The sequence below is a fragment of the Herpailurus yagouaroundi genome, unplaced genomic scaffold, assembly GCF_014898765.1.
Source record: "Herpailurus yagouaroundi ecotype Mexico unplaced genomic scaffold, PumYag 196, whole genome shotgun sequence".
Classification (NCBI taxonomy): domain Eukaryota; kingdom Metazoa; phylum Chordata; class Mammalia; order Carnivora; family Felidae; genus Herpailurus; species Herpailurus yagouaroundi.
The window spans coordinates 3,371,808-3,396,635 of NW_024412427.1; the positions used below are offsets into that span (position 1 = coordinate 3,371,808).

Below are 24,828 nucleotides of genomic sequence, written 5' to 3' on the forward strand. Positions count from 1 at the left end.
GCCAAACTAGCCAGCTGCTGCAAACTTCATTTACCACAGCAGAAGGAACACTGACATCTTAAGTACCAGAAGCTTCCACATCAATTAATTCAGGTCTTCCCCCACCCACTTCCTTCATAAAGTAATTCATGCGGACATCCCCTCTTCATTGCTAGCGAATGATATTTAAGAGTGCAGGCTCTGAAGCCAGACTTCCTGGGGTTTGATTCCCAGCCCCATCATTTACTAGTTGTGTGATCTTAGGCAAATTACTTAACTCCTTTATGCCTGTTTTCTCATATGTAATAATTAGATTTATCAAAAACTTAGCTTTTACAATGTGCCAGCCACTGTTCTGTATGCTTTATAAATTTTAATTCATTTAATCCTCATAACAATGCTATGAGATAGTATTAGAATGATCCTCTTTTGGCAGATGGGGAAACTGAAACACGGCTGTCCCCCTCACCCCCATACTATTGGTAAATGGCAAAGCAGGGATTCAAACTTGGGTTATCTAGTCTAGAGTCTATGCTCTTTTTCTTCCCCAATGTTTATTTATTTTGAGAGAGAGAGAGAGAGAGAGAGAGAGCAGGAGAGGGGGAGAGAGAGAAGGAGACAGAGAATCCCAAGCAGATGCCTCACTGCCAGTGCAGAGCCCAACCCGGAGCTCAGTCCCACAGAACTGCAAGATTGTGACCTGAGCCAAAACAGTCAAACAACTCACTGAGCCACCCAGGCGTCCCTAGAGTCTATGCTTTTAATCACCACACCGGTACCTACTTTGTAGGAAGGTTGTAGGACTAAACAAATTAATATGTACAAACCACTGAGAATAATCCTTGGCCCTTAGTAAATATTACTTTACTTTTAGTTTTTGTTATTGTGATGGTGATGATGGTGATGATGATGATGACCCTTCAGCTGCCCTCATGCTTGTTCTTTGAAGTCCAGGAAGCTGCTTTGCACACGTTCTCACACGGATTACTAGTTGTGTTTCAGGAGAAAGAGAACCTGGCAGCTCAGGCAAGGTATTTGTCCAAGGCAAGAGACAGGGAGCAGCTGGAGAGCCCACGAGGAACCTGGAACTGGGGCTGAGCTGACCAATACACTAGAACCTAAGAAGCCTAGGATCAGTGCAGTGAGTCAGGGAGCAGGGAGATCACCCTGGTGCGGGATGGAATCTGGTAATCTCCATGACTGTGTTTCCTCCAGTTACCATCATATCAACAGATACCCTCTGGAGACAGGACTCCAAGTATACTGAGTACAGCCACACCTGGGAGTGGTCCCTGGGGCCAGGATTGATTACACACTGCTGTCTGGGAAAACTTTCCTGGACATGCCCATCTTGGACAGGGAAGCTGCAGTCATTTGGTTATTCCACAATATTCCCCACCCCAGGCTCCAAACTCAGGGCCTGCCTCGGTCTTGGGAACACAGAATGAAATCTACTTATTAAATGCTCGGGGCCCAGCACCAGGCTGGACACAAAACAAACAGATTGAAGACAGGTAAATGATAAGTAGGATCACATGGCCCTTCTGCCTGGCTTCCTCTCCACCTACAGAACACCTTCCTTAACATCATTCTCCTATCATACTTCCTGCGCCCACAATTTCATTGTTCTCTCAAGAGCCTGGACAGTTCCACATTCACATTTTTAGCTTCAGATCTCTACCATAATGTTTGGCTCCTAGTAGGTACTCACAGAAGGGATTTTACACTTTTTTAAATTGAATGAATGAAATATAACACTAATATTTGGGCTAGAGGATTAGTAAGGCATAGACCAAAACTGAGAGGACGTGCCACGCTAGAGTCTGAATTGTATTTAGTAAGATATGGGACATCAAGAGATTTTGAAACAAAGGCAAGTTTTTCAGATACTTTTGCCCCACGCTCAAGGGTCTCAGTGTAGAGGACAGTCATGGTAGCAGGTAAGTGGTGAAGGGTGAAGACAGACCTGAGAGGCCAGCACCAGGACTGGAAATGGCACAGTTACTACAAAAGGGTGGATTCCCCAATGCAGGGAAAGCAATTCAATTACCTGCTGCAAGGAATCTGACCTCTACAGAAAAATTTTCCCACTCACTTCTCAAAAGATTGAGATTTTATGAGTAACTATTTGTAAAGCACCTATCTGTGAGTTCCAGGAAAAAAAAAAAAGGCAAAATATTCAAGTTAGAAAAGTTGCCATAATCATACTGCTAGAGGGCTCGTAGCTTGACATAAAGCACCCATAATTTGAAATGTAAATATAATGGATACTGTTTGTGAAAATACACTGAAATGATTGAGACTGGGCTGCAGGCAGGGGCTAGTCATTGTGAGGTAATCTAACCATCCATACTCTCCAGAAACTCATCAGCTAATAGGATAGACAATGAGTAAACAGAAAAGTAGAACTGTAAGGGTGAAGATAAACTTCAGGGGCTGTGGGTGCCACCCAAAAGGGTCACTGAAGGCTCTTCAGACCTTGGTGGTTTAGGAATTTGCAAGGTAGCTAATGTGGGGAATAGCACTTCAGGCAGAGGGAGCAGCCAGTGCATGCCAGGGAGAAGAAATATTAAAAAGTACTCAGGGATTGGCCAGAGTTGAAGTCATTTTTGACTCTTCTCTCACATTACTTATCTGATTCATTTGCAAATCCTATTGGCTCTACCCTCAAACTCTACCTTCAAAATATATGGGAAATGCGAATTAAAACCACCCAGCCATATGGAGACAAGAAAAAAGAGTGCGTATGTCCACACAGAGATTTTTACATAGCTTTGTTTGCAACAGCCCCAAACTGGAAACAACCCAAATGTCCATCAACAGATGACTGGGTAAACAAATAATAGATATAAAATAAATATATCCAGGGGTGCCTGGGTGGCTCAGTCGGGTAAGTGTCCAACTTCAGCTCAGGTCATGATCTCATGGTTCGTGGGTTCGAGCCCCGCATCAGGCTCTGTGCTGACAGCTCAGAGCCTGGAGCCTGCTTCGGATTCTGTGTCTCCCTCTCTCTCTGCCCCGACCCCACTTATGTTCTATCAAAAAAAATAAATAAACGTTAAAATAAATATATCCATACAGTAAAATGCTATCCAATAATAAAAAGGAATTATTGATACAATATGAATCTCAAAAATAATTATGCTGAAAAAGCCAGAAAGTGGATATTGTATATCATTTTACATACAACTGTAGACATTGCATAACAGAACCAATCAAAGTGACCATGGTTGCAGAGAAGGGATTACAAAGGGACAGAAGGAATTTGGGGCAGTGACTGATATGTTCCATTTGCATAACTCTAGGGGTGCCTATTCAATCACTGGGAGAAGTGTGGGGTCACTGACCACAGAACAAGGGAAACAACTCTGCTGGGTTTGTCCAGATCATGCCGGCCCCTGCTGTGTCCTGATTTTCACAACTGCACAGAATGAGAATTTGGTCTTTTAGAAACCATTTAACCCAAACTTCTGGCGTTCTTGTAAGGAAGAGGAGACTCCGATACAGCTGCCAGGGCCCAGGGCTGCTTTATACACAATGTTCAGCCTACAGCCCCGACCTCTACCCTGGGCTTTCTGGGCATCAGCTTTCGCAAACTGAGTTCTTTCTTTTGCAATGTGTCCACTTGTCCAGCAACCAAGCAGGGAAGGATTCACAGGTTAGGGAGTTCCGGCACAAAGTCAGGGATGGAACCATCGAGGGACACCAAAGCCTCCTCTGGCGGCGGTGGAAACCACTTCCACAGCCTGGCCATGCCCCGCGGCCACCCATGGCCCAGGGCCGCATCACCACCCACACCTGGGAAGATGAAAGGAAAATCGGGTTTTGAAGTCCACGTGGCAGTCTGTCGCCGCCCGCTGTGCTCCGGAGGGAGTGACGTGACCTGTTTCGAATCGCCCCTCTGGTAAACGGGGCCACACGAAGGCCCGAGCGGTCGGACTGCCGGGCGCGCGTTCTGTCTCAGGCGCGGCGCGAAGCATCGCGGGAGTCGCGCCTCCTGACGTCACTCGGGGGGGGGCCTGCGCTCGGGGTCCCCTGGGAGCCGGGCTGCGAGGTGTGGAGCCCTGACAGCTTTGCCTCTTCCGGCTGCTGCCTGGCGCGTGATCCCTCGAAGCTGTAGTAGCTGGGAGGCTTCTCCCGACGCCTGCCATTTCGGGTCGTGCGGAGGACGGGTGAAAAAAAGGACCAGGGGTTATGGAGGTGGTCGGCTCCGACCTCGTGGCGGTCACGGGAATTGGCGTCCAGTGGTCGCTCGGGCCCAGAGCCCTGTTGACCGCTCTGCCTCCACCCGGCCCTGACTCCCCGTGTATTTCAGCAACCCGGCACAGGCTCCTGACACTGCAGTTTCCTTCATGCTACCATTGCGCGTAACCATTTGCGACTCTACGAAGTTAATTTCTCTCCCCAGTTAGATTGTGAGCTGCATAGCAGAACGCTAGTGTAAACGGTGGTAGGCTTCATGGTAAAATTTGGTATACGCAAAATTTCTTATTCTTTTTAAAGTAAATATTTCTTGGGGCACCTGGGTGGCTCAGTCGGTTGAGTGTCAGACTTTAGCACAGGTCATGATCTCGCACTTCGTGAGTTCGAGCCCCATATCGGGCTCTGTGCTAATGAATAGCTCAGAGCCTGGAGACTGGTTCGGATTCTGTGCCTCCCCCTCTCTCCCCCTCCCCTCCCCTGCTCATGCTCTGTCTCTTTTTGTCTCTCAAAAATAAATAAATGTTAAAAAAATTTTTTTAAATAAATATTTCTGTCTCTTGAAGGCAGGGGAAGAAATTGATGACATTAGTTGCAGAATAGGGAACTGAATGGCTGAAGAGGTTGAAATTCTTTCTCTTCAAAATCCTCCAGTTCCATGCATAGGTATTACCTAATTTTTTAAATTAAGTTTCATTAGGGCACACATAACACTCTAGAACCTTTTAGGGAACAGTTTGAATAAAACCTCTCATATTTGGTTTTATAAATAAATAAGTTAGCAAAAGCCAGACTGTAGGTAGATCTGTGAATAAGATACTCCAAATTTTCCTTCCTGCTCTTGGGGAGAGGAGAGACCTTTGTCCCCAACATGTTATCTCCCCTTTCTCATTATATCTCCTCTTCTTTTGACACTCAAGTTTCTCTGAGCAGAGATGTATTTGAGTTCAACAAATAAGATCTCCAACAGTTATTTTTACGCTGTTACCCACTAAGACTGATACTATCACTTTTTGTTTGCATTTTTTTAAGGAGTTTTTAAACGTTTATTTTTGTGCATGCATGAGAGAGAGAGAGAGAAAGAGAGGGAGGGAGACGGACAGAGGATCTGAAGCAGGCTCTCTGTCAGCACAGACATGGGGCTCAAACTGACAAACCGCGAGATAATGACCTGAGCAAATGAGCCACCCAAGTGCCCCAGTTTGTGTGTATGTTTTAAGAGTGAAGTTGAAATACTTGTTCAGTTCCATTAACTTTTTCATTTCGGGAGGCTTGGATACCAGAAGTTCGAGAATATAGGTGAACAGCAACTGGGATAAAAGCATTCTTGTAGCTCATGTTTGAATTTAAAAGCACCCCTGCTCACTACCTTAACCAGTGGATTGAACTTAATTTCCCTAATAGAGGACTGTGATATACACAGCATCAGCTATGAGCTATTCTTGCCAAAAATGTTTAATTCAAAGATAGTCAAGCCTTTAAACTTAACTTCCACTTTGCAGTAAAGGAGATAATGGGACAATAGACGCCATCAGAAAAATCCAGAATGTGGGACATATAATTTAGTCTCCTCAAAAAAATCACTATCATTAAAAAAAAAAGAAAGAAGAAGAAGGAGGAAGAGGGGGTGGGGGGGAGGAGGAGGAGGAGGAGGAGGAGGAAGGGAAGGAGGAGGAGGGAAAGAAACACAGGGAACTGTGTTTTGGACTTAAAACAGATCAGAGACAATCAAATCCAATGTGTGAAACTTGACTGGATTCTGGCTTGAAAAAACATCTATAAACATTTTGGGGACAACTGGGGAACATCTGACTAAGCATGAAATATCAGAAATGATAATGGTATACTGTAGTTATATAATGAAGTATATAATGTCTGAAGTTTACTATTAAGCATTCAGAAAAATATACACACATATATAAAGTATATATGGTAATGTGTTAATTTTTAAAAGGTGGTAGGTATTGGTGTTCACTATTCTTTCCACTTTTCTAGATGTTTCAAATTTTTCAAAAAGCTGGGAAAAAACATACATCCTTGCCACAAGGGAAAAATCCACATGACCCATGACAGGACAGGCCTTGCCCCCTCCAAGGCACCTTTTCAAGTCCATGTAATGGGAACAGCTCTAGGTTAGTAGGCAGGCTGTCAGTGCTCCTCTGCCCCTAGGTCTCTCTAGGCCTCTGTGTCCCTTTTGGGAAGTAAAGTTGGATTAAATTCAGATAGATCCAAAAAGTTCTTGCTAAAATTGTAGGTATATGTTCTAATCATCTATTTCTACATAACAAACTATTCAAAATTAGTAGCTTAAACTGTGATTTTATAATGTTTGTGGATTCTGTGGATCCGGAATTGAGAAAGGTACAGGACAGCTTGTCTGCTCCATGATGTCTGCCGCCTCAGCTCAGACAACTCAAAGGCTAGGGATGACTTGATTCTGGAGACAGGAATCACTTTGGAGGCATCTTCACTCACATGTTTAGCAGGTGATACTGGTATAGGTTGGGACCTCTAGCTGTTGGCCAGGACACCTATATGTGGCCCATCCACATAGTCTATCCAAGTGGCCTCAGACTTCTTCCATTGTTGGCTTGTAGCTCTAAAGGTGAGTGTCCCAAGAGAACTAGGCAGAAGCTGTATAGCCTTTTATGACCTAGCTTCACAAGTCAGTGTCACTTCCACCATAGTGCCTAATTCAGAGGGAGGGAACATGGACCTCATCTCTCAATTGCAGGAGCATTAAACCCACAGTGTAAGAGAAGAGGATATGGGCTGGGAGACCATAGTTGAGTACATTTATGAAATGTATTCCAAATACATTGCCACAACACTCCAGTTGTTCTATGGCTAGTTTTCTCTCAGCTGGCCTCCAGATTCTACCCTCTGAGCAAAGTGGTCTCCTCCTTCCCCAAGACTCTGCTCTGAACAAGCCCCGCACTAGGGCTCCAGTGTGTGAGAGAATGGAAGACTGTGAACACAGCTTTAACATGAATAAATAATTTGAAATTCAGGATGTGAGCCTTTATTTCCAAGGCTCTGAATTTCTAAAAATGTTAAAATTCCTTGGTAGACTGTTCTCATGACTTCAATTATCAACTCCATATGAACAATAGCGATATCTTTTCTAAACCTCGGATTTCTAGTTATTTACTGGTTATTTCCACTGCTATGAATTGCCATCATCTCAACTGGATTCATATGCTCCAAAGCAGCTCACTTCTCAGAATCTCCATCTTCCAAAAGCTCCACCACTTCCCAGGATATCAGGCTCAAAATCTTGCCAATCTGACCTTCCAACCATCAGACCAAATCTATTTCAAAATGCCACCGTTCTTACAACAGCACTTGAGTTCATCTGCATTACTTCCTCTTGGGGTTATATCACACTCTCCGTAAATGGCCTTCCTTCCACAGTTCCCATCTTTATAGAACCCACCAGCTAAACTGTTCCCATTGCAACACATTCCTTACACACTGGTAGTGGCTCTGCAATCTTCTATCTGGCTTTGAGGGTCCACCAATGCAGGTCCCCAGTGTATCCAGTACCCAGCTGTCCCATTCAAGCACGTACAGTCTTTCCCATTGTCCTTGGGACAGATGATCACATCATCATAACCGAAAATGACAATTCAGTGCTTCAGGAGCTCAGAGGAGGGTGGTAAAGTGTGAATGGAGACAACAGCCTCCAAATGGTTGTGGCCTGGGGGTAGCTGAGAAAGGAAGGGGTGAGTGATCTATGTAAGGAAGGTATCTATCTACTATTTCATCTTTTTCATTAAGCACATTTGGCGAACAGGTCACGTGGGTTAAGTTTGTTTTATATCCTTGAGGTAGTCCAAAAGCTGAATAATATTCATAATATTGACATTTATGCTTTTGATAAAGGAGACTCAAATTCAGAACTACAGTTGGAAGAAAAGACTTCAATGAAAGACTTTCATAAATTATAAAAGTACAGATTCAGTAGGTTTAATCTTAAAAATGGAATGTATCTTACATAAGGATCTTGTTAGAAACACTATACCTATCTGGGCACTACAGAAGACGCACAGACCTTCCACAACTCATGGAAGAAAGAGTGTATAGACAATGTTGATAAGGAATTGAGAAACAATTCAAAAATAGTTTACAAAGGAATCAGGAGGCAGAAGATGCTTCAAGAGGCATGGTCCTCAGAAATTGTTCTGGAAGGCTGGTTCACTTGTATCAATGTCATGTTCCTGAATGAAGAAATAAGACACAGAATTTTAGTATTTCAGTACAAAGCATGAAATGGGAAGTCTGGTATTTTATACTTTGATTAAGATTCTGAACCATCATTAATTGGGACATATAGTAATCTCTGGCTTTAAGGCTGAATCCAGCTGGAGGATCAAGTTTTCACTATCAGACAGGGCTTTTGACTACTGCCCACCACCCACCGCAATGAGGGGGAGCAAATACAGTTGAAGGCACCAAGGCAAATACCACACCAGACTTCTTATCTTGGCCTTAGGGGCCTGTCTCTGCCTTGTCAGCAGGGTGAGTACTGCTGAGAACCTACCTGAGCAAAATTCCACATTTCAGTGCCCCGCAGTTATATCAACTCACTTCTGTGCTCCTCATGGCATTACATCAGAGCGCTGTTAATTGCCCCTATGTATTCCAGTCTCCCCCACTGCATGTGGCTCAGGAAGAGATAGCAAAGGCCACTTTCGTCTTGTTTACTACCACAGCCCCAACATCTAGCATCATGAGTACCCAGGAGAGTCAGTCCCTGCCAGTAGATTCCAACCATTCCACTCAGCACATACAATCCTAAGTATGTATATATTTATAGCCCTTCCCCCCAACCCCATTTACCATATCCTGAATGTCTTCCCAAGTCCTTAAACATTCTTCTAAACATTTTTAATCTTAGGGATGCACCCTTGGTACTTAACTAGCTCCATACTGATGAAGATTTTTCTTCTGTTAAAACAGTGCTACACGGAGCATCCTGGTTGGCAAATCTACACATTCAGGATTATATTACTAAGACAAATTCTGAGGATTAGAATTGCTGTGTCAAAGGTACATACATTTTGAGGACTTTTGAGAAATATAAAAAAGCTCTCCAGAAAAGTGGGACAAATCTATTCTCCCATTGGTAGAATAGGTAGTATATAAATGCCCATTTCCAACGGTGGTTGAACATTTAATTTTAGAAATCTCATCAAGGGATAGACAAAATGAAGGCCAGGCATAATTTTAAAGCCCTTGATCCTCAGTCCAGAGAAAGATGATTTCCATCATGAGGTGCTGACCTCATGGCCTGCTTCTGTATCCTGTGCTCAGGTCTCTCTAGCAACATTGACATCACTGCTATGCCTCAAAAAAGCCAGGCCAAGCCCAGCCTTCAGGACTTTGTACAGGTCTCCCTCTGCCAGGGACACTCGTCTCCCAGCTGTCTGCATGGCAAAATCCTCAACACTTTCAGGACTTTGCTCCAATATCACCTTTGTAGTGAGACCTACCCTAACCACCCTATTTAATACTGCCACATTCAGCACGCTTGATCCCTGCTCTACTTTTTCTATGCCATCACCTTCTAGCATACCATGTGATTTACTTATCTATTATGTTTATTGTCTTCTGTCAAGCTTCAGCTAGAACATAAGTGCAGGGATCATTGTCTGTTTTGTTTACCTAGTAGATACTTAATAAATACTTGCAGAATGAATGAATGGCATAAAATACGAGAAGTCCAGTTTATGGAAGATACCACCACTCAAAGAGCTTCCACTTCAGTGGGCTTTCTAGGCTCTACCTGATTCAACTTCTTGAACTCCACTACTTGGAAGAAGATGTGCTCAAGGATATGTTTGGCATCTTGTTGGTCCTTTGGTAGTTTACTGGTTACTCCAAGAATATCACCACACTTCCTGATGTAGAATTCCAGGTCTTCTTCAGTACCTAAGCACAGTTGGAGCAGTCAGATTAACCCTTATTTCCTGTCCTTTCCAAAGTACAGACTTACTGTGGTATAGGTGTCCCCTTGTCAGGTTCCTATACCTCTCAAGACTTTTCCTAGGGTAATGTGACCACAGGACCTATACAGTAACAAACTAAAGAGATCTCTGATGTGCTGCTTTTATAAATCAGGACAAAAGTGTGACACTCCTAATTAGAATAAAGCTGGGGGCGCCTGGGTGGCTCAGTCAGTTAAGCATCATCCGACTCTTGATTTCAGCTCAGGTCATGGTCTTGCAGTTAGTGAGTTCGAGCATCGGGCTCCATGCTGACAATGTGGAGCCTGCTTGGTATTCTCTCTCCCTCTCCCTCTCTCTTTCTCTCAAAATTAAATAAATACACTTTAGAATAAAGCTGGAATGGCTCTGGCTCTCCTATTCCCAGATCCAGCATTCCTACATTACAAAGAATAGGAGGAACTAGAGGGAAATCAAATTACCATTCTCTGAATGTAGCAAGGACCATTATGAGAAGGGCATATGGGTATTTTAAATAGCATTTATTATAGCAATATTATAGAAAAGGAAATGAAAGAAGAAAAAAAGCACTCATAATTCCACCAATAACATATCTCTGTGCAGCCATCCCCAGCAGCCCTATATCAAGGATGGACAGCCATTACAGCCCTTCTTACACTATACTGTAATTCCTTTCTGTTTTCCCCTTCTGATGTGCATTTTTTAAAGCTATGATAGAAATGTAAGTTTTTTATTAAAATATTCAAACCATAGGGGCGCCTCGGTGGCTCAGTCAGTTAAGCATCTGACTCTTGATTTCAGCCCAGGTCATGATCTCATGGTCAGTCGTGAGATCAAGCCCCACGTCAGGCTCCACACTGGGCATGGAGTCTGCTTGAGATTCTCTCTCTCCCTTTCCCTCTGCCCCTCCCCTACTCATGCATGCACACACACACTCTCTCTCTCTCTCAAAAAAAAAAAAAAAAAAAAAAAAAAAAAAATCAAACCATACAGCTGCAAAAATCTCTTGCCCCAACTCTATCTCCACTGATACCACCTAAGGTAATTATTGCCATGTATGCCTACATATTTACATATGTGTAAAAAATAGGATCAAACTATAATAGTTCTGTAAGTTGCTTTCATTATTTAACGATGTCTCATGGACATCTTATGTCAAAGCTTATGCTCTGTATCTTTCCTTTAACAGACGTATAATATTTCGTTATTTTTTAAACCAAACCCTCTACTGATGGCCCATTAGACTGTTGGCAATTTTTTAATGCTACAATTAATATCTCTATAGCTATAATTTTTTGTTTCACATTTCTACAAGGATTTCTTTGGATAAACTGGATAAATTAGAAACAGAAATGCTGGGTCAAACCATCTGACCCTTCACAGGTGTGTTATTCCTACTGCACCAATCACTACATCTTGCTAATTTTTGATTGTTCAGCACTTACCACAAGGCTTGACAAAGAAGAGAGATGCAGTTAAGGTGTTCTACACTGAACTGTTTTTATTTTTGCAGTCTCCTTCCTGGTCCTTGGGTACATATAGATGTTGTTCATAGTTAGGATCCTAGTGAACATGGAATTTTATATCCTGCCCTTCCTCATTTAGGATTCTCACTTAAGTTCTATCAGTGTCACTCCCTGGCCCCTGGAAACCTCTTTTATAATGACATGTCATCCCATCAAATAAATGTGACACAATTTACTACCATTCCCCTGCTAGTGTACCCTAAGCCTATTCCCAATGGGTAAATAATTTTTATTCCTAATTTAAAAAATAAATAACATAGTAATCATCTATATGCCTTCACATATCTCCTTAGATTAGATTCTCAGGAGTGGGGTCACTGCCTCAAAATGGATGGTTAATTTTATGCCTCTGAGCACCTGTGTGCAGGCCCATTTGCTATGCATGTCAGGGGAGCACTGGGCCAAGAGTCAGGAGAACCACTCACCTCATAGGCATGAGGCTTGGGGCCTCACCTCCTCATCCACATGTCAAGGTGGGTACACATAACTCTCCCAGGATCCCTTCCAATCTGAAGTCTCTATAATTCTTCTGGCCTTGAATGAATTTTCTTAGTTAACGGCTCGTATGACCAATGACCTAGACTTGCTAAGTGGCAGCCAGGGTCAGAATGCATCCTATGGTTACTCAATAAGTCAGAACTAAAGACCTATAGGGGTTAAAGCTGAGACCTTGGCTTCTGCTTTGCATCATGTTCTAACTCACTGAGCAAACTGGCCTGAGAGAAACAACCAACATCATTTACATGAAATAAACAGAAACTCTCATTTTACACTGCCATTCATATTTTGTTCTCCCTGAACAAACTCTAGCTTTCTCTCATGGCAAATCTCAGAAGTTGACAACTACATAAAACTTACAAAAGAAAACAACAACAAAAAAAACCTGGCCAAACTTACACTTATTGGTAATCTGAGCGAGGCGGGCCTTCTCCGAAGAGAATGTCTCATCCAAGTCAAACAGCTCCAGTGGGGGAGGTGGTAACTCCCTGAAGCTGGGAGGGAAAACCTGAAAGGAAATCAGGTCTTTCATGAAAGAAGGCATGCAAAGCCACAACTGACAGTGATAAGGATGGAAGGAAATGAGAAGCCAATTCAGCCCTTCCCTGGGATGAACCACCCAAATGCCTGTCACCTCCTCCTGCCCTAACCCCTTAGACCATATCAAGCAAGAGGACTAGTGCACTGTAAGCAATCAAACAGAACCAGCTCTAAAACAGCACTAAACTGATCAAACTGACACACCAGTGCCCACTAACTTGTGCAAGGACAAAAGCTTGGGGATAATTATGCTTATTTGTGTTGAACATCTGATTGGACAACTTGTTTCTCATTTAACTATGAGTTCATTAGGGGCAGAAATTGGGGAAGCAGATGTAGATCCATGTAGAAAGTGTATTCCAGAATGTGGTGGGATAAGAGAGTTTTGAAGGTAAGTTGACTTAATGCTGGACTGGAATATTGAAAGTGACCTGTGCACACATGACTACCCCCTGGGCTACAGACTGTGCTATGAATCTGAGGGCCTGTTGCCTAGAAAGCTGCAGTACAAAGCATTTCCTCCTTTCCACCCAGGATTTCTCCTATATGCCCTCCAAGTACACAGATGGGAAATGCTTAACGACCAGAAAAGTCCACGCCCTTGATTTCTCAGTTGGGAGCTACACCCAGTGGAAGTCCCTAAGGAGTACTAATAGGTTTGGTCTCTGCATGTTTAGAGCCAGAGAAACACAACTTCCTGAGAAGTACCACATGCATTGGGTGTACAACTACACATGGTTGGGAGAAGGACCCATGTGATGGCCCAGCTGGAAAGTAAGGACAAACAGTAGGGTTCTGTAGCAGGATCCCCCATGCACACCTACTCACCGCTGGCTGAAGGGCTGGCAGTGGGGTCTCAAACTGAGGCTGGATGAGCTGGAGAGGTTCATGTTTCACATTTAGCTGTTCATGGGCCCTGTGTTAGCAAGAAGACAAAAAAAGCAGGAATCAGGATGAGACACTGTGGCAAAGCACATCTAACTGACCACACTGTGCTGTTCTCCATCAAATCATGTGGTTCAACACTTTCACAGAAAAGCACACAAAATGTGTTAGTATATGTAATGTAACAATCCTTTCACGAATATTCCCTACTGTATCACACGGCACAACTATACTGTGAACTGAAGGGGAAAGTTTTTTCAAGTTTCATATCAGGCTTCTCCTAGACAGGCTTTTTATTTTTACCCAGTGGACACTATAAATGTGGTAACTCACTCTGTTTCCTTATTTTTTTTCACCACCAAGAGACAGGAGTCAAATCTGAAGTCTGCTTCTTGCAACTGAACAGATCTGTACAATATATACTTCTGTGTGCTCACTCAGCAAGTATTTACTGAATATGTACTGTGCACCAGGCGGTTTTATACACCAGGAGAACAGCAACGGTGAAGACAAGAGACCAAGGCAGCCCTTGTGAACTTACATTCTACTAGAGGAGAGACACACAATAAACAAGACCTTAGATGACTACCAATACGTAGTAAGAAGAAAAGCAAACCAGGACAGAGGGATAAAGACAGGGAAGAGGCAGGAGGTATAGCCCTGAGTGAAGAAGTGAGAGAAGTGAGAAAAGCCCTGAGTGAAGTGAGGGAGGAAGTCATGCACTTACTTTCAAAAGTATCCCAGGCAGAGGCAAGAGCAAGGAGAACAGGAATAAGGGTGCTAGATATTTTCACAGAACCTCAGGGCAGCCAGAGTGGCTACGGCACAGGGAGAACGCCAGTGATGAGTTTACAGAGTCAAGTGCTGACCTTACCCCTGTGTTTCTTTTTGATTATGGCTTCCCCTCTGCCTCCATTCTCTCAAACATTCCTTTTATCCTTCTGCACCGTAATAATTTTGTAAGCTGGCTGAACTCCTCTGGAAATGAGGCAAATTAAAATATACTCACCTAATTTAAACTATGAACACATTTGTGATCTTTTAAAATTAAGCTAAATAAGCAAATGTCAATGGGTGTGAACAAAGTTCATGCCTGCTTCTTTTTTTTTTTTTTTTTTAATTTTTTTTTTTCAACGTTTATTTATTTTTGAGACAGAGAGAGACAGAGCATGAACGGGGGAGGGGAAGAGAGAGAGGGAGACACAGAATCGGAAACAGGCTCCAGGCTCTGAGCCATCAGCCCAGAGCCCGACGCGGGGCTCGAACTCACGGACCGCGAGACGGTGACCTGGCTGAAGTCGGACGCTTAACCAACTGCGCCACCCAGGCGCCCCCATGCCTGCTTCTATGGACAAGTGATTTCAGAAAGGAAAGAGGTCTGTGACTTCAGAAAGGCACTTAGCTGAGCTGACTGCTATCACTGCCTCCACCATTCCCAGGTGCCTGGGGAGAAGAAGCTTTCCTGGCAATGCAGAAGATCCCTAGGGAGGGAACAGGAATAACTTTCACTGAGTACCGACTGCAAAACAACCCTGGTCAGTGGGTATAATCTCTTATAGAAAAAAAAGCAGAAGTATAGAGATAAAGAAGCTTCCCAAGGTCACATGGGTAAGCAGTGACAAAGGCAAGATCAGAACTCAGAGCTGGCCAATCCCTGCCAACCCAAAGCCCCATGACTCGGTCTATACTGAAGGCAGAATGTCATTAGGGGCAATGTTTAAGCTAAAGGTCCCACCACTGGCACACGAAGAACCCTGCTGCCATGATTTTCTGGCCTTGGCCATCCCAGCCATGATTTTTTGCTGTCTGCAGATGGAGCTGGCTACACTGAAGCCCTGTGTGAATAATAAAACAAACGCCAGTGCATCTTCTCTTTCTTGCTCAGCTTGCAACTCGCCCAAATCTTCCTCCACCTACGAGTCACCGTGCGCTTGATGGGAGTGGGGGATGCATGGAGAAACTAATCTTAAAACCAAGAAAACCTAATTCAGAAAGCTGACTGTGGGGTGGGGGTGCTGGGCAGGGGGGATAAGGGGAGGAACAAATGCCAATGCTAAATAGAAACCTATGAAATGGGGCTGAGTTATCTATTTCCAGAACACCCTGGCCTGACCTCTGGCACTGTGTTTTCACCACTCTATGTCTCAGTCCCCAACCCATCAGTCCATGAACTCAGAAGGCAGGGACTCCATGCTCTTTGTCTCTACCTCACCCCCACAGGCATCAGTAAATACCAGATGGACAAATGAAGTTACTTCAGAGCAACATCATTCAGATGTTTAAATATTTAAAGGCTAATCGAATTTTTACTTAGAAAAGAGGAATTGTATTCAAAAGATGTTACTAGCAAATATAAATTCCTAAGAGCACCATATAGAAACTGGCCCGTAACTACTGTCCTTTGCTTTGGTATAAAAGACAAATTCAATTAAAAGAGTTATCTAAGCTCCAAAATATCTACTACTTGACTCTGATGGCACTAAAATAATGGTTCCAATCAATCCCACATTCAGCACAGTCACAACACCCTGATGTAAACCACATCAGAAGATGACAGAAAGCAAAGGCAGAAACTGGGTAGACTGTAACTCACAAGTGGGGCAGCCTGCTGTGCCTTTTGTTATTCTGAGAAAAGTTCCAACCACAGAGGAGGAGGAGCCCTGGGCCCATCTCCAGGCCATCTGGTTTCCCAGTTTCCCAGTTCTTTCCTACTCCCTGCCCCACACCCTTCCAGGGACTCTCCTGCTGCCCGCACTCCCCTGCCCCTCCAGCTCCTTCTCCCCAGCTTGCCAAAGGCCCTCCTCTTCTCCTCCTCAAAAGCAAGGGTAGCTGTGAGGCCCTGTCTCCAGCCCAATTCCCACTCCAGTGCTGTCCTTGAGAGTACCTAGCCCTTCCCCCACTTTTCTAATCACCTTCTCTAGGCCTCTTCAACATCTACACTGGTGGTTCCACCTGCATTCTTCACAGGGCAACCTCTCAGCCACATCAGATGGAGGCGCCTGGAGCAGAACTCCTCTCTCTCCTCTCCCCACATCCTGAGAGCCAGTCCACAGCACTGCCAGGTGCCCAGATCCCTGAGGGAGAAACCACTATCTCTGACCTTGCCATCACAGCCTTCCATGGCCTGTGGCTTAGGATTCTTTCTTCCCAAACATCTCTTGAAACCACAGCTACTGCTCCCACCAGTGTCACCCCTCAACCCTCCAATCTACTGTCAACAGTTGCCTAGCTGGTTTCTTCTACTTTTTTTTTCCCCCCGATCAATTGTATAAACTGCCGCAAGGCATTGTTTTACCTGGTTTTAGAAAACAGATTCAATCCTGTCCCTCCTCTAGAGGTCTTTACTAGCATCCCATTCACAAATTAGGCCCTTGCCGAGCCTCAGGCTGTCTGCCTTGGCTTCTTATTTCTGTGATGCTCAGGCAGGTCTCCTCAAGTGCCAGTGCTGGAGAACACAGAACAGATTGTTGCAGGGGACTTCAGAGGACCAAGCTTTCAACTATTACTAAGTTGGCCTCATTTGAAGTCGAGGCTAAATGCAGTTCAAAGAGCAGTTAGAAATAAACTTCCTTGCCTGGACACAGCTACACATGTGAACATGTGGGCTTTGCACAGAAGCTACATCATTGCCCACCTCTCTCTCTGAACATCCCTGCCATCTCCTGAAGCCTCTTCACCCCTTACGGGGGAGCACCCAGTACAGTGCCAAGCAGACACAAGGCCCCCTAAATTGTTTGTTGAAAGAATCAATGCCTGGCTAAGAGGGCCCCTCTTTCATAAAGGCTTCCCTGCTCACCCCCTTAAGAGTGAAATTCTCACTCTTCATTATGCCCATGTTTAGCATTAATACAATGACCTTGCACCACAGCCTCTGTCTGTCTCCTCCATTAAACCATGAACTGTGGACACAGTGCCTGGCACAGGAGGTGGTCAGTAAGTATCTGGGGAACCTGAACATAAATACAGCAGTAGGAAGTTAGACACTCATCGGTAATTTGCACCCTCAGCCTTTGGTTTATCCAGATGTAAACCCCATGCCTGGCCAAAGAGGCTGAAAAATGTTGCCCTCAGTCCCTGTCCCTGTCATTAGGAATGGACAATAACAACAAGCAGGCAACAGAGCAGGCAATGAAACAAGGGAAAGCCCCAGTCTGAAAGCCATTCAGGCTCCCACCTTGGGAGAAGACCTTACCCTCCCTAAACCCGTTTCCTCAGCTGGAAATGCAGCAGGTAATTCAGAGGCAATTCAAAGTATGAAGTGAAGTAATAACATGCAGTGCCTGCAGGGCACCTTGCCTAACCAACTCACTTTACTTGGGGTTCCTGGGGGCATGAGACCCTCTTTGCGGAAACCAGGAAAGTCCCAAGCAAACCAGGACAAGCTGGTTGCCCCAAATGCCTGATACAGAGCCTGGGACACAACAGGAGACTAATAACTGCAACCCCCACCCCAATTTTCTCAGCTATCTTTGTCGATCTCATCAGAGATCTGAGAACATGTTTTGCATACCACATATGCCATGACCCTATCTCCCGTCCCAAGGCTCATGTTTTCAAACCAAACACTCAAGAATGAAGTGCAGTGCAGCTGAGAGCTACAGGTACTGACTTGATGACCTTGGGGAGGGAGGTGGTATCCAGCTGGTAAATGGACAGATCGAAGAGGGTGGTAAAGTCTCTTGGGTTCTCATCGCCCTCCTGGAGACACACTCGAAGCCGCTCTGACAGGGTGGCTGTGTCGGGCAGCATCATGTAGTCGGAAATCTGAAAGCCACAAGAGGGTTCATCACACAGCACGGCAGGAGTAAGAATTTCATCTGTCTAACTCTGCAATAGTTCTGCTCTTGCCAAGAGATTTCACTGTCTCTGGTCACTAACAACTAAACCCAAATAAGCCATTTCATGTGGAAAGAGGAATAAAAGTCACTTGGCTAAACCCCAACGCTGGTTAAATCCAACTCTGTAATTCCTCATGCAGTACTGAACACAGCTGGATAAACAACCATGCCGACTGGCCTCCTTTTGATTTCATGACCACTGATCTCAAGTGCTCAGCAATCAGCTGTATTTGCCTAGTTCATTCACTTCCCGTTGTCCTAGGCAATACCTTCCTTTTGTTACTTCATCCATCTCAAACAATTTTACCTTTCTTAATTTTAGCTGAAGACCTTATTTTCTATTTCAGTTGAGAAAACACAAGCAATCATAAAAGACAGTCCACAAGCTCCCACTACAGCTATCCACCCACCAGCATCTAGGCCTTATACTCGGCTTCCTCTCCTGTTATATGTATGAACCACCTGTGACCCCGGCACAGATGACCCTCCCACTTGGACACTAGATCCCAGCCCTTCTCACCTAACCAAGGACATGCCTCCAGCACTGCTGAGAGCCCTAAATGATGACACATGCTGTGTGCTGGTAACTGTAAAAGACCAGGAAAACCTAAATGTCCATCAATAGGAGACTGGTTAAACATACTACAGTACAAACATTAGAAAATAGTCTTAAAGAAACAAAATGAACAAAAATAGAAAGAAAGCTCTTTATATATAAATAAGGAAACATCTCTAAGACATATTGCCAATTTTAAAAACTAAGGTGGTGAATACACACAGTGTATATAGTACATTTGTGTAAAACAAAAAGGAAGGAGATACACACACATACTTGTTTGCTTATAGATATATAAAACATCTCTGGAAGAATATACAAGAAACAGTTGAGATTGTTGTCACTGGGGAGGGGGACAAAGTGGTTCAGCAAAAACAGGAGGGAAACTGTTCATTGCGTATGCTTTTGAATTCCCAACTGTGAATGCATTACCTACCTAAAAAGTACATTTAACTTTAAATAAAGGCGTGCTGACAACAATAAGTTGACTCCTAATTGCCCTCTGAAGTCCCCTGCAACAATGTATTCCACATTTTCCAGTGCTAGAACTTGAGGAAACACACTTAAGCATTACAGAAATAAGCCTATACAAACAGGCTCGTTTTTCTCTATATCCCAAGAGATGTATGTCCCAAGAGATATGTCTGTGTTAGAGGTTTCAACCCGGTAACAGAATGGGGGTTGAAGGTGAGAGCAATAACAAAGGCCCTGACTGTGTCAGGACACGCACAGCAGGAACATCAGTAAGGGCCAAGCATCCCAAAGGTCCTGAGGATGGTTCGCATCTTTGCACAGAGACTTGCTACCAAATCCTAGTTCAGAAAACCATCAAGACCTTAGATGTCCAGACAGAAACATAAGAGTGTTCCCAAGACCACTGGTTTTCATGACTTCCTAGCAGATTTAGAGATTAAAACTTGTCATGTAAATCCTCTTAGCTCTTTACTCAGCTACCATTTCATTAAGTAACATTTGAAACTGAGCTGGGTTTGAAACCTATTCCAACATAAGATTTCATCTGAAATCATATGAAGTTTGGATTTTCAGAATTTCTTACTTTGCAGCATTACTGGGCCCAGCATTTTACTTGCCAAAGCCTTACAATGCAAAGGACATTTGCACCAGGTCTCATATGCATAACATACAGGAGACTGCATGATTTTAGAGAAAGGCCTCAACGACCCCATCTTCCTCTGGCTCCCTATTGACACTTCCCTTCTGAACCAGTCCAGTGTCACGTGCGGTAGACAGTCAACAACAGAGCAGCAGAAAAGCACAGGCTCCAGAATCAGCCTGACATGCGCATTAGTTATGGCTGGCCAGGTATCAATCTCAGCAGGGACCTTGAAGAATGTACTTACTTCCATTTCCTCAGCTAGAAAACAGGAATGGCAGAAACTTAGTAAGAGCAGGTGGCCACAAAGACCAGGAGCAGACACAGCATCTCGTAGTGCTGCTTCCCTCGGCCCCCAATGCCCTAACTAGGACTGGCAGCTGCCAAAGATGCCATCCACTCAAGAGTTGGGTCCTGTGAGATCTGAAAAGTGAATTCCTGACTGTACCCCAATTGTTTTATTTGGGAGGCTTATATCACTTTTCGGGAGGAATTTAAGCAAAACATCCGTATACTTCATGTTTCCGTATGAGGGAATGTTTTAGACACGGGGCTCTTCTGTTTCCTAACCCAAGTCGGTTTTGGGGAGGCCACACCCTCAGCTGAGGGAGGAAGCAGGCAGCAGTCCACCATTTCTGACCATATTCTTACCCACTCCCTGCTATCCGCAGCCAGGAAATCACTTTCCTGACACTTCAGAGTTTAAGAAACAGAGACACAATTGTAGAGCAAGTAGACTTTGGGTTTTTGTTTTTTGTTTTAATTTTTTTATTTTTTTAAATAAACATTTTTGGGGTTTTTATTTATTTTGAGAGAGAAAGAAAACACGCACGCGTGGGAGCGAGGGGCAGAGAGAGGGAGAAAGAGAATCCCAAGCAGGCTCCACACTGTCAGCACAGAGCCCAACACAGGGCTCGATCTCACAAACTATGAGATCATGACCTAAACCAAAATCTAGAGTCGGATGCTTAACTGACTAAGTCATCCAGGCGCTCCAGAACAAGGAGACTTGAATCGAGACCTGGGTTTCGGTTCTGGCTCTGCAAGTGTTTGCTCTTGGGGCATACTGCAATCTTGCAGAATTTCCATTTCCTCATCTCTAAGATGAGAATAAGACCATCTCCTTCCCAGGGCTGTTGTAAGGATTATATAAGATGATTTATGTGGAAGTATATGATACACAGTGCTTGTATATAATAAATACAAGGTTTAAGAAAGTCTGACAGCTGTATAGCACTTCCTACACCTTTTAATTTAATAAGTAAGTATACATCTATTAATTGAGGTCTCACAATTATCCTGTGAGACAGAGAGTACAGATATTGGTGTGTCTGTGAGAGATGAGAAAACCAGGACAAGAAAGGGTTAGAAATAGCCTGCTTAATGGGGCGCCTGGGTGGCTCAGTCAGTTGAGCATCCAACTTCGGCTCAGGTCATGGTCTCGCAGTTTGTGAGTTTGAGCCCTGCGTCGGGCTCTGTGCTGACAGCTTGGAGCCTGGAGCCTGCTTCGGATTCTGTGTCTCTCCATCTCTCGGCCCCTCCCCTGCTCATGCTCTGTGTCTCTCTGTCTCTTAATAATAAATAAATGTTAAAAAAATAAATAAAATAAATCAAAAAAGAAAGAAATAGCCTGCTTAAGGTCTGATTGCCAGAATGGAGCAGGACAGAAAAGCAGGTTTCTGGCCCCTATTTCCACGCTGGTCTCACTCTTCATCATCTGATAAATAGTATCCTAAAGGTTTTAGGACTGTTGTTCCTAAAGGCACCAAAATTATAGTTTAAAATTTAAATTCAGATGATGTTTATTCATAAAAAGTTATTTTTATATCCTTTGTATTTCTGAAAGAAGTATTTCTCTACAAATAATGATCTTGAAAGCTTGGCATATACATATAAAGAGGTTCCCATCTCAATTAATTCTATAATTCACTGATCATTTTTTTATAATGTGGTTTTCATCACCCCAGAAAGCATCACTTCTTTCCATCTGTCTTACAGATAAAGTAAGAGATACATAATCCTTTGGAGCTGGTGCTGGCAGGCTGGACCCATTTGTTCACTTAGAAGGGTTTTTTTTGTTTTTTTTTTTCTTTAAGTAAGTTCCACGCCAAATGTGAGGCTCGGACTCATGACCTGGAGATCAATAGTCGGATGCTCTTCTGACCAAGCCAGCCAGGTGCCACTCACTTTGAAGTTTTTTAATGATTCACAGACCCCTACCTCTGGGTCCTCAGCATCAATCTGGTTTAAGTGGATGTCTCCTGTCGTGAGCCACTGGAAAACAACATCCTGGATTTAAAAAACAAACACAGAGTTACACTTGGTTATTTGAGAAAACCAAAGTGGGACTAGATAACTACATCAATTAAGAAAAAATGATAAAGGGAAAAAGACTATACAGCAGTGATTCAAAAAAAAAAAGAGTAACCACCATTCCCTTGGGAAATCATATGAATTCAAAGTTTTCCTCAACCTAATGTCACTTTTACTACTGGAAAGTGATTATTTGTTTAGAGATTATTTGCTTAGATATTATTTAGATATCCTGTCTAACCACAGGCCAAAATTTATTAAAACTTGCTCATGATCAACCCCAAAACAACTCCTGTTTAAATGTGCCCATGACAGGGGCACCTGGCCGGCTCAGTCAGAAGAGCATGCAACTCTAGATCTTGGGGTCATGAGTTCGAGTCCCACGTTGGGTATAAAGATTACTTAAAAAAATAAATTAAAAACTGGGACGCCTCGGTGGCCCAATCAATTGAGCATCCAACTTCAGCTCAGGTCATGATCTCACAGTTTGTGGGTTCAAGCCCCATGTTGGGCTCTCTGCTATCAGTGCAGAACCTGTTTTGGATCCTCTGTTCCTCTCTCTCTCTGGCCTTCCCACAATCATATACTCTCTCTCAAAAATAAATAAACATTTGGGGCGCCTGGGTGGCGCAGTCGGTTAAGCGTCCGACTTCAGCCAGGTCACGATCTCGCGGTCCGTGAGTTCGAGCCCCGCGTCAGGCTCTGGGCGGATGGCTCGGAGCCTGGAGCCTGTTTCTGATTCTGTGTCTCTCTCTCTCTCTCTGCCCCTCCCCCGTTCATGCTCTGTCTCTCTCTGTCCCAAAAATAAATAAACGTTGGAAAAAAAAAATTAAAAAAAAAAATAAATAAATAAACATTTAAAAACAAATAAATAAGGGGCACCTGGGTGGTTCAGTCGGTTGAGCGTCTGACTTTGGCTCAGGTCATGATCTCATGGTTTGTGAGTTTGAGCCCCATATCGGGCTCACTGCTGTCAGCCTGTCAGCACAGAGCCCTCTTTGGATCCTCTGTCCCCTTCTCTCTGCCCCTCCTCCGCTTGTGCTCTCCCCCCCACCAAATTATTTAAATAAATAAATAAATCACTTTAGAAAATAATTTTAAAATTATTTAAAAAAATAAATGTGCTATAAAGTAGACTGTATCGGGGCGCCTGGGTGGCTCAGTACACTGGGCATCTGACTCTTGATTTCAGCTCAAGTCATGGTCTCACAGGGGATCTCATGGGGTCTCAGCTGGGATTGAGCTCCACGTTGGGCTCCATGCTGATGGTGCAGAGCCTGCTTGGCATTCTCTCTCTCCGCCCCTTTCCCACTCATTTTCTCTCTCTCTCACTCTCTCAAAATAAACAAACTTAAAAAAAAAAAAAGAAAGTGGACTATATCTAGATACCCCTGAAATGTGTCTAGAGACACTAGAATTTCATGTAGATTCCACAGAAACAAGATCTTAATCAATCTCTCAATCCAGTAACAGTCCTTAAGGCTGAAGGAATTTGTTCCATTAATGAAAAAGTTCAGGGGACCTCCTTCCTCTAGCAAGTGAGTCACCAGAATCACACCAATGTCCAGCTCTGGCACCCACCGTCTGTCATTCTTCACAGGACATGTTTCCACCACACAAAGCTGACAAACAACTGCAATGCCTTTACCTCATTCCCCACATCAACCAGTGACCAGTCCTGTCATAACCCCTCCTGACACCGCTCCTGCCAGCCGGCCCTTCCCCTCACTCTCGACTTCCCTACCTTCACTCATGTCAGCGTCCCTTGCTGCTTGGCTGACTCTATCAACCTCATAACTGACTCCACCTCCTCTCTCTCACCTGCCACATGCCTGACAGAAGAGTTTTTCTGAAACACAGATCTGACCGTGCTCAAGGCTGCTGGACACTCTACATGGGCTCTCCACAGCTTTCTGCAGAAAGTTCAAGTTCCTGGGCTTTACGTGTGAGGCCCTGGTTGAGCTTACTCCTCACCTCCAGGGTTGGCTCCCACCCCAATTTGCCATGCTTGAAAACATTCACCATATCCTTCCCTTCTCTTTTCTTTTTTTTTTTTTTTTAATTTTTTTTTTAACATTTATTTATTTTTGAGACAGAGAGAGACAGAGCATGAATGGGGGAGGGGCAGAGAGAGAGGAGACACAGAATCGGAAGCAGGCTCCAGGCTCTGGGCCGTCAGCCCAGAGCCCGATGCGGGGCTCGAACTCACGGACCGCGAGATCGTGACCTGAGCCGAAGTCAGACGCTCAACCAACTGAGCCACCCAGGCGCCCCTCTTTTCTTTTTTTAAAGAGGGAGACAGAGAACACCTGTGAGGGAGGGAGAAGGGTGAGAGAGAAAGAATCCTAAGCCCCATGCTCAGAGGGGAGCCCAATGTGGGGCTTGATCCCATGACCCTGGGATCATGACC

The 24,828-nt window shown here is 44.1% G+C and overlaps 1 protein-coding gene across 1 annotated transcript in view; it reads right to left on the reverse strand.

The window, feature by feature from the left end:
- Positions 1-8,082: 8,082 nt before the first annotated feature.
- IFT52 (intraflagellar transport 52) overlaps positions 8,083-24,828 on the reverse strand; it is a 32,352-nt gene continuing 15,606 nt past the window's right edge. The window contains exons 9-14 of the mRNA XM_040447009.1: positions 22,326-22,394; positions 18,207-18,361; positions 13,541-13,628; positions 12,572-12,680; positions 9,968-10,113; positions 8,083-8,399 (exon numbers count right to left, since the gene is read on the reverse strand). Coding sequence (XP_040302943.1) covers positions 8,352-8,399; positions 9,968-10,113; positions 12,572-12,680; positions 13,541-13,628; positions 18,207-18,361; positions 22,326-22,394 — 615 coding nt within the window. The 3' untranslated portion in view covers positions 8,083-8,351. The remainder of the gene's footprint in view (positions 8,400-9,967; positions 10,114-12,571; positions 12,681-13,540; positions 13,629-18,206; positions 18,362-22,325; positions 22,395-24,828) is intronic.